Below are 10,170 nucleotides of genomic sequence, written 5' to 3'. Positions count from 1 at the left end.
TCTCCATGCCATTCTGTGTTCCATTCCTTTTTACTATTTTTGTTTCCTTCTGTTTTCTTCTGACATGTCTTCCAGTCCACTCATCCTTTATTTGGGTTTCTCTAATCTGCTGGCAAACCAGGATATTGTTTTTAATGTTGGTTAGCGTATTTTTAAGTTCCTGAATCTGAACTTGTTTCCCTTTTAAATCTGCAGTGTCACTTTTTCTCTTTTCCAATTCCTTGCTGAAACTGTTTTGTTTTGTTTCTCTCTCTTTGAGCATGTTACTCACAGTAGTCTCAGAGTCTGTGTTTGGTGATTCCATCACCTGGACTCCCTGTGTACTCATGTCTGTGGTCGTTTGTACTGGTTGTTTTTCATCCTGCCCTGCGGTCTTGAGGCTTGGTTATATTTGGTTGTGTGCTGGACGTTGCATTTGGAAGCATTATTTGTAAAAACAATTTGAGGCCTAGAATGAGATCTTTCTCCAGAGAGGATTTTCTTTGGCTTCTGCTAGGTGTCTGCAAGTACCTAGAGGGGCAACCCAGGATCCTGTTGATTTAATGGCAGGACTTGAGACCCTGTGGGCACCCAAGTGACTTGCAGTCTCCCTGCAAGTGCGAGCAGGTTTGTTTGTAGTTTGCACTTCTTCCTAAAGTGCGGCCTGTAGAACGCCAACCTTAGGAATTGGGCCACGTTTTGGCAGGGTCTAGACTCTGCCTTTTGCCCAGCTATCCTCCCGAGCTGTCAGAGGTCCTAACAAGGAGAGCTTGTTATGACACAAGCCCGACCCTCCTCCCCCAAAGTTTTTGGTTTAGTGGGTCTGTGCTGAGCCTGCGATTTTGCATTTCTCAGAGGTTCCAGCAGATGCTGCTGGTTTGGGGGCCACACGTTGACAATCCCTAGCTTCCTTCATTCTTTAACTAGATTATATCAATATAGCTCTTGAAGGTGGAGACTATAACTTACCCTCCTTAGCCTCTTTCCCCAGCTAGCTGAGTGCTATGGACGGAATGAAATCAGGTATTGTTGTTGTTGTTTTGTTTTGGTGTGTCTTAAAGTGCCAGGCATCTCTAGTCTCTGGCAGTAAAGAAGGAAATGCAACACAATCTTTGTCTTTTCATTCTAATGGGAGATGCAAGGCACTGTGGCAGGGCAGGCAGGGGACAGGGATGAATAAGTTGACAGTGTACTTTTTAAAAAATAATTAATTAATTAATTGGCTGCGTTGGGTCTTTGTTGCTGCATGTGGGCTTTAGTCACGGAGAGTGGGGGCTCGTCTTCGTTGCGGTGCCCGGGGCTTCTCACTGCAGTGGCTTCTCTTGTTGCGAAGCTTGGGCTCTAGGTGCACGGGCCTCAATAGTTGTGGCTCGCGGGCTCTAGAGCGCAGGCTTAGTAGTTGTGGTGCATGGGCTTAGTTGCTCCGTGGCATGTGGGGTCTTCCTGGAGCAGGGCTCGAACCCGTGTCCCCTGCCTTGGCAGGCAGATTCTTAACTGCAGTGCCACCAGGGAAGTCCCGGCTGTGTACTTCTTTATCTGAACTGTGAATTGTGACAGTGAAAGGGGACAGTAAAAAATCACAGTGGAAAAGGGTAAAAATGATGCATGTCACCGTCTCTTATCAGGGATGATAAGAGCAAGGAGAAGGTGCTGTTTCGCCTGGCCTAGCTGGTGGGTTGAGAGGTGGGGGTGTGGAGGGGAGTTCCAAAAAGTTACTTCAGGGAGCTTGTGGTTGATTTGCGTCTTGAAGGCTGAACTTTTGCATCTTAAAGCAGGACCCCAGGAAAAGGTGCAGCTCTTTCCCTGAAATGCTGACTGGTGGAATTTAGGGTGCTGTGACCCCTGCGAGTGTACGGGGTGAAGGCTTCCAAATTATACTACTTTTGGTGACTACCTTTGGGTAACTAGACCTTCTTTGCCTAATAAGCATTTGTCATTTGTAAGGGCAGCAAGAGTCACTTGATCGTTCACTCTTCCTCGTTTCAGAAAAATAAAAGGTCAGTTGATTCCCTCAGAGCTCTTACAAACAAGGAGAAGCAACTTGCCCTCCTCACCTCCTCCCCTTCCCACGCTTCTTTCTCTTAGTAAAAAGGAAGTAAAGCTGACCTTTGAACCAAGGTTGTAACAAGGGCAGTCCCAGGCTAGGAGACAACTGACCTTATCATGTAGCTCAATATTTAGACAAAGCTAAATTCTTTGCATTAGAGCTAAGTGATGTCTGTTCAGAGGTCTCAGTCCCTCACCTGGTCTTTCCCAAGTGCTACCTTCATTTCTAGGTTTCTTTTCTAATCACCTTGCTTGGGATCACTTTCTCACCTGCTGAGAGCACATTCTCACAGTGGCATAATTGCATAGCTGTGCCTTATATTTTGCTACTACTTTGGGCACATTTTGCTGCAAATAAGAACATTTACAATCCCTGGGAGATGTTGAAACAGTCCCAAAATAGCAGATATGCAAGCACGATGCCTGATTAGCTGCTACTTATTAAAACATATGGTTTGAGGACTGAGTTACCAATTTTATGTTGCCATAAAGTACTGTCTGGTCTTGTATAATGAGGAAAATTGCAGAATACTGATGTTTATGGGGCAGTCAAATCTGTGGACTTTGCAGACACAGACCATGACTTCTAACGTGGAGTTTCATGTTAATAACAGCTTTTTGCATTACGTATTTTTTTTAAATTGGAATATAATTGCATTACACTCTTGTACCATTTTTTGAGGTACACCAAGGTCAATCATCTGTATTTATACACATATCCCCGTATTCCCTCCCTCCCTCGACTCCCCCCCACCCTCCCCATCCCAGTCCTCTAAGGCATCATCCATCATCGAGCTGAACTCCCTTTGTTATACAGTAACTTCCAAATGGCTATCTGTTTTACAGTTGGTAGTATATATATGTCTATGCTACTCTCTCACTTCGTCTCAGCTTCCCCTTCACCCCCCCGCTCCTCCAAACCTCAAGTTCTCTAGTCCATTCTCTGCATCTGCATCCTTATTCTTCTCTTGTCACTGAGTTCATCAGTACCATTTTTAGATTTTGTATATATGAGTTAGCATACTATATTTGTCTTTCTCTTTCTGACTTACTTCACTCTGTGTGACAGACTCTAGGTCTATCCACCTCACTACATGTAGCTCCATCTCATTCCTTTTTATAGCTGAGTAATATTCCATTGTATATATATGCCACATCTTCTGTATCCATTCATTTGTTGATGGACATTTAGGTTGCTTCCATGTCCTGGCTATTGTAAATAGTGCTGCAATAAACATTATGGTACATGTTTCTTTTTGGATTATGGTTTTCTCTGGGTATATGCCCAGGAGTGGGATTACTGGATCATATGGTAGTTCTATTCTTAGTTTTTTAAGGAACCTCCAAATGGTTTTCCATAGTGGCTGTACCAACTTACATTCCCACAAACAGTGCAGGAGAATTCCCTTTTCTCCACACCCTCTCCAACATTTGTTGTTTCCAGATTTTGCGATGATGGCCATTCTGACTGGTATGAGGTGATACCTCACTGTGGCTTTGACTTGCATTTCTCTGATGATTAGTGATGTTGAACATCTTTTCATGTGTTTGTTGGCCATCTATATGTCTTCTTTGGAGAAATGTCTATTTAGGTCTTCTGCCCATTTGTGGATTGGGTTATTTGCTTTTTTGGTATTAAGCTGCATGAGCTGCTTGTATATTTTGGAGGTTAATCCTTTGTCCATTGTTTCGTTGACAACTTTTTTTTCCCATTCTGAGGGTTGCCTTCTTGTCTTATTTATGGTTTCTTTTGCTGTGCAAAAGCTTTTAAGTTTCATTAGGTCCCATTTGTTTATTCTTGATTTTATTTCCATGATTCTAGGAGGTGGGTCAAAAAGGATCTTGCTTTGATGGATGTCATAGAGTGTTCTGCCTATGGTTTCCTCTAGGAGTTTTATAGTGTCTGGCCTTACATTTAGGTCTCTAATCCATTTTGAGTTTATTTTTGTGAATGGTGTTAGGCTGTGTTCTAATTTCATTCTTTGACATGTAGCTGTCCAATTTTCCCAGCACTACTTATTGAAGAGGCTGTCTTTTCTCCATCGTATATTCTTGCCTCCTTTGTCAAAGATAAGGTGTCCATATGTGTTTGGGCTTACCTCTGAGTTCTCTATTCTATTCCATTGATCGTCCTTTCTATTTTTGTGCCAGTACCATACTGTCTTGATCACTATGGCCTTGTAGTATAGTTTGAAGTCAGGAAGCCTGATTCCACCCACTCCATTTTTCCTTCTCAAGATTGCTTTGGCTATTCAGGGTCTTTTTCATTTCCATACAAATCGTAAGATTTCTTGTTCTAGTTCTGTGAAAAATGCCATTGGTAATTTGATTGGGATTGCATTCAATCTGTAAATTGCTTTGGGTAGTACAGTCATTTTCACGATGTTGATTCTTCCAATCCAGGAACATGGTATGTCCCTCCATCTGTTTGTGTCGTCTTTGATTTCTTTCATCAGTGTCTTAAAGTTTTCTGCATACAGATCTTTTGCCTCCTTAGGCAGGTTTGTTCCTAGGTATTTTATTCTTTTTGTTGCAGTGGTAAATGGGAGAGTTTTCTTAATTTCTCTTTCTGCTCTTCTGTTGTTAGTGTATAGGAATGCAAGAGATTTCTGTGCATTAATTTTGTATCCTGCTACTTTACTAAACTCATCAATTAGTGCTAGCAGTTTTCTGGTAGAGTCTTTAGGGTTTTTTATGTATAATATCATGTCATCTGCAGAGTGACAATTTTACTTCTTCTTTTTCAATTTGTATTCCTTTTATTTCTTTTTCTTCTCTGATTGCTGTGGCTAAAACTTCCAAAACTGTGTTGAATAATAATGGTGAGAGTGGACACCCTTGTCTTGTTTCTGTTCTAAGAGGCAATTCTTTCAGTTTTTCCCCGTTGAGAACAAAGTTGGCTTTGGTTTCTCATATATGGCTTTTATTATGTTGAGGTAATTTCATTCTATGCCCATTTTCTGGAGAGCTTTTATCATAAATGGATGTTGAATTTTGTCAAAAGCATTTTGTGCATCTACTGAGATGATCATATGGTTTTTATCCTTCAAGTTGTTGATATGATGTATCACGTTGATTGATTTGCATATATTGAAGAATCCTTGCCTCCCAGGGATAAACCCCACTTGATCATGGTGTATGATTTTTTTAATGTGCTGTTGGATTCTGTTAGCTAGTATTTTGTTGAGGATTTTTGCATCTATATTCATCAGTGATATTGGCCTGTAATTTTTTTTTTTTGTGACATCTTTGCCTGGTTTTGGTATTAGGGTGATGGTGGCCTCGTAGAATGAATTTGGGAGTGTTCCTCCTTCTGCTCTATTTTGGAAGAGTTTGAGAAGGATAGATGTTAGCTCTTCTCTAAACGTTTGATAGAATTCACCTGTGAATCCATCTGGCCTTGGGCTTTTGTTTGTTGGGAGATTTTGAATCACAGTCTCAATTTCTGTACTTGTGATTGGTCTGTTCATAGTTTCTATTTCTTCCTGGTTCTGTCTTGGAAGTATGTATTTTTCTAAGAATTTATCCATTTCTTCCAGGTTATCCTATTTATTGGCATATAGTTGCTTGTAGTAGCCTCTCATGATCTTTTGTGTTTCTGTGGTGTCTGTTGTTACTTCCCCCTTTTCATTTCTAATTCTGTTGATTTGCATCTTCTCCCTTTTTTTCTTGATGAGTCTGGCTAATGATTTATCAACTTTATCTTCTCAAAGAACCAGCTTTTAGTTTTATTAATTTTTGCTATTGCTTCCTTCCTTTCTTTTTCATTTATTTCTGCTCTGATCTTTATGATTTCTTTCCTTCTGCTCACTTTGGGGTTTCTTTGTTCTTCCTTTCCTAATTGTTTTAGGTGTAAGGTTAGGTTGTTTATTCAATATTTTTCTTGTTTCTTAAGGTAGGACTGTATTGCTATAAACTTCCCTCTTAGAACTGCTTTTGCTGCGTCCCATAGATTTTCGGTCATTGTGTTTTCATTGTCATTTGTTTCTAGATATTTTTTGATTTCCTCTTTGATTTCCTTAATGATTTCTTGGTTGTTTAATAGAGTATTGTTTAGCCTCCATGTGTTTGTATTTTTTGCAGTTTTTTTCCTGTAATTGATATCTAGTCTCATGGCATTGTGGTCTGAGAAGATGCTTGATATGATTTCAATTTTCTTGAATTTACTGAGCTTTGATTTGTGATCCAAGATGTGATCTATCCTGGAGAATGTTCTGTGTGCACTTGAGAAGAAAGTGTATTCTGTAGTTTTTGGATGGAATGTCCTATCAATATCAATTAAGTCAAGATGGTCTAATGTGTCATTTAAAGCTTGTGTGTCCTTATTTATTTTCTGTTTGGATGATCTGTCCATTGATGTAAGTGGGGTGTTCAAGTCTCCCACTATTATTGTGTTACTGTCAATTTCCCCTTTTATGGCTGTTAGCATTTTCCTTATGTATTGAGGTGCTCCTATGTTGGGTGCGTAGATATTTACCATTGTGATATGTCCTTCTTGGATGGATCCCTTGATCATTATGTAGTGTCCTTCCTTGTCTCTTGTAATAGTCTTTAAAGTCTAATTTTTCTGATATGAGTATTGCTACTCCAGCTTTCTTTTGACTTCCATTTGCATGGAGTATCTTTTTCCATCCCTTTACTTTCAGTCTATATGTATCCCTTGGTCTGAAGTGGGTTTCTTGTAGGCAGCATATGTAAGGGTCTTGTTTTTGTATCCATTCAGCCAGTCTGTGTCTTTTGGTTGGAGCATTTAATCCATTTACATTTAAGGTGATTATTGACATGTGTGTTCCTAGTACCATTTTCTTTTTTTTTTTTTTTCATTTTCTAATAAGACTAAATTTATTCAATACCCTAGTAAAAGTTTTGATTATAAGTATCCAACAGTATAAAAAGTACAAAACAGATTTGTAGATTTCTAATATATTAATACAAAGTGCATGACTACATACAGTACATCCTACAGGCAAAGAGAGGTGGAAGGGGAAAGAAGACTGTGGTTGAGGTCTAGTAATAAATAAATAAATACAGAAGTAGAGATGATCCACATTATAGTATATCCTACCACCAACACTGCAGCCAGAATGTACAACAACAAAAAACCATTGCAAAATAACTCAGGAGGAAGATGATAATGGCTGGGATTCTTGTAATACACCAAAGTCTCTGGGAGAGTTGACCCAACTCACTGTGTAGTCCGTGCATACGGTGGCTTGTAGTTTTTTCCGAAGGAAGAAATATAAAATTTTAAGTCTAGATTAAGAACTATAAAACTATAGGTGCCCATAAAAAGTGGCTCACTCCTTCTTGTTATTTATACTATCCGATCTTTAAAATCCAGTTTTAAAAATAAGCACTGAGTCATGTTATTACAAGGTAGGCAAATGATCCTCCCTCATTATGATAAGTCTGAACTGGTGATATATTTTTCCTGAACTTTTAGAAAAGAGGCAATAGATAGAACTTTGGTTTGGGTTCAAGTAAAAGGCTTTTAATGAAGGTTTTAGAATTGAAGAGCTCCATGTTTAGGATGTATCATCTAACACCCCAATGTTCAGAAAGCCTGACTAAAAGAAACCAAACCAAAACCAACCCACTCAGCATTAACACACACCTCTTTTCTTTTAGTTGAATTTTACTTTAATATAGAATGAAGAAAAAGAAAAAAAAACAAAAAAACAAACAAACCAAAAACCCAAAACCCTAATAGGTTAAAACTAGTCAAACAACCATTCTACACAGATAAAACCTTCACAAAGGTCAACCGAAGTAATCCAGAGCTAAAACTGAATTGTGCAGATTTTCAGTGAAGTCACCAGTCATGTAACATAAACAAATTATTTACACACTTGCAAGCCCTCTCAGAAATGTGCCCCAAGAAGCATTAACCTTTGTTTCTTTATGTGCCATCCTGAAGACTTGCACATTTTATTTTTCAGATACCTTAACATTTTTAATAGAGTGTGTTCTCTACCAGTGGTAATGCTTTGGTACTACTCACATAGAACTGCTTATCCTAAAGATTTGACATTTCCCCAAGAGGAACTATGATTCTGCTTTAGAAGTTTCATATAAATTAAAAACTTTATCAAATATCAATATGGAAGAAGGTGACGCAGTCACATTACCTCTGTGTACTTAGAAATTACTTCTTCAAGATATTCGCACCAGAGAGCTTAGTCTGTCCTGCTTAATATTCAGTAGTACAGGTTTGAATCATCAGAACCTTGGCAAGACCTTAATATTTCAGTTATTAACAACTACCTCTAGGGGCAAGTCCATGTTTACTGAGTTACGACAAATTTATTATAGTGAAGGAAAACAAGTGTAGCCAGCCATCTTAAAAAATGCCCCAACCACTGCTTCTCAATATAGAAAGACTAAAACTACATACGTTTATCATACAACAAACCCCATCTCTGTCCCCTGAAATTCCCCTCATTTAATTCATTAGAAGGGGATTTTTAAAAAAGACTTAAAGAGCACTTTACAGCAGCATTCAGCTTTCCTATGAAATACTCAGCATCTTAAATATTATGTACACTTTTTTTCTTTTCATAAGCTAGACACTGGCTTCAGAGTTTGTGGAACTGGAGGAAAAATAACCCACTCAAAACTATTCTAGAAATTGTCTTTTGGCAGAATAGCAGGTATCCAAGTTAAAAATAGGAGGGTCATTTTTTGTTGCTTTGTTTTCCAAAATTTAAATCATTTTTTGTTCCCCTTCTACATAAACCTCAGTCACCACTCCTGAGTGGAGATGGGCAGAGGCTCTGGCCCCTGCTCCTCTGGCTTCTCAGCAGCTGCTTTCTTATTGCTGCAGCAAGGTTTGAATAGATGTGTGTCAATGAGGACTTCCCCAAAACGGCCTTTATAGATAATGCCACAGCATATTTTCTGTCTCTTCCAGTATGTGAGATCTAAAAAGGAAAACACTGGCGTTCTGTTAGAGCCAGAAGCCATCTCTGTATCTGAGCCATCATCCGACTGGTTACTATAACAAGGAGATTGAGCTGGAGAGGCACTTGAGGTGGTACTGTGAGCATCAGAATTGTGACGTTTAAATTCCTTCTGCAGTTTACTGATCTGGTTGCTTTTTATCCTGTTTCCAGACAGAGTTTTCACTTTCTTTGGTTTCAGTGTAGTCTTTAGACTGGGTCCTGCCCTTGCATCTACCACATGATTCCAGTTTTTTTTGGATCCTGCTGGCAATTTCTTCCATCTTTTCACAAGCAGGACACAAGCATTACAGATGTCTCCTGAACGAGTCTCATGTAACTCAAAACAGCTCTGGAAGTCCTTTTCATAGCGTTTACTGTCAGTGAATCGAGAACTTGAGGATTTAGCTCTGCAAATACAGCAGCCCTCTATACTTCGGTACATCTTTGGCTTGTGAAAACCAAACATCTTTTCTTCTGGGCAATAGCCTTCCAGAAGCAGCCGTTCCACGCGCAGTAAGGTTCCCGAGGTGCGGAGTGCACACCAAGCCTACCCCGCCCTCCAATCGCTCCCTCCTCCTCAACTGCCTTGTCTAGAAAGATTGTCTCCTGCAGTTCTGCAGTTGCTACCGCTGGCGGGGAAGGTGTAGATTCCGCTTTCCCTCTAGTACCATTTTCTTGATTGTTTTGGGTTTGTTTTTGTAGGTCTTTTCCTTTTCTTGTGTTTCCTACTTAGAAAAGTTCCTTTAGCACTTGTTGTAAGGCTGGTTTGGTGGTGCTGAATTCTCTTAACTTTTGCTTGTCTGGAAAGCTTTTGATTTCTCCATCAAATCTGAATGAGATTCTTGCTGGGTAGAGTATTCTTGGCTGTAGGTTTTTCTCTTTCAGAACTTTCAGTATATCCTGCCATTCCCTTCTGGCCTGCAGAGTTTCTGTAGAAAGGTCAGCCGTTATCCTTATGGGTTTTCCCTTATATGTTATTTGTTGCTTTTCTCTTGCTGCTTTTAATATTTTTTCTTTGTGTTTAATTGTCATTATTTTGATTAATATGTGCCTCAGTGTATTTCTCCTTGGGTTTATTCTGTATGGGACTCTCTGTGCTTCTTGGACTTGGTTAATTGTTTCCTCTCCTGTGTTGGGGAAGTTTTCCACTACAACCTCTTCAAATATTTTCTCAGACCCTTTCTTTTTTTCTTCTTCTTCTGGG

At 39.4% G+C, this 10,170-nt stretch overlaps 1 protein-coding gene across 1 annotated transcript; it reads right to left on the bottom strand.

The window, feature by feature from the left end:
• Positions 1-8,666: 8,666 nt before the first annotated feature.
• Positions 8,667-9,542, bottom strand: LOC130857484 (SIN3-HDAC complex-associated factor-like). Its single transcript, XM_057743199.1, has one exon. It carries the CDS (start codon positions 9,430-9,432, stop codon positions 8,767-8,769), a length of 666 nt encoding a protein of 221 aa, XP_057599182.1. The 5' UTR covers positions 9,433-9,542; the 3' UTR covers positions 8,667-8,766.
• Positions 9,543-10,170: the final 628 nt, after the last annotated feature.

The sequence above is a fragment of the Hippopotamus amphibius genome, chromosome 1 (assembly GCF_030028045.1).
Source record: "Hippopotamus amphibius kiboko isolate mHipAmp2 chromosome 1, mHipAmp2.hap2, whole genome shotgun sequence".
In the NCBI taxonomy this organism is placed as follows: domain Eukaryota; kingdom Metazoa; phylum Chordata; class Mammalia; order Artiodactyla; family Hippopotamidae; genus Hippopotamus; species Hippopotamus amphibius.
The sequence above is the reverse complement of the archived record's forward strand: the minus strand, read 5'-3'. Positions and strand labels throughout refer to the sequence as shown.

Bases quoted from the DNA above. Each gene is read 5' to 3' on its own strand.
- LOC130857484 (XM_057743199.1), bottom strand. From the start codon at position 9,432: ATGTTTGGTTTTCACAAGCCAAAGATGTACCGAAGTATAGAGGGCTGC.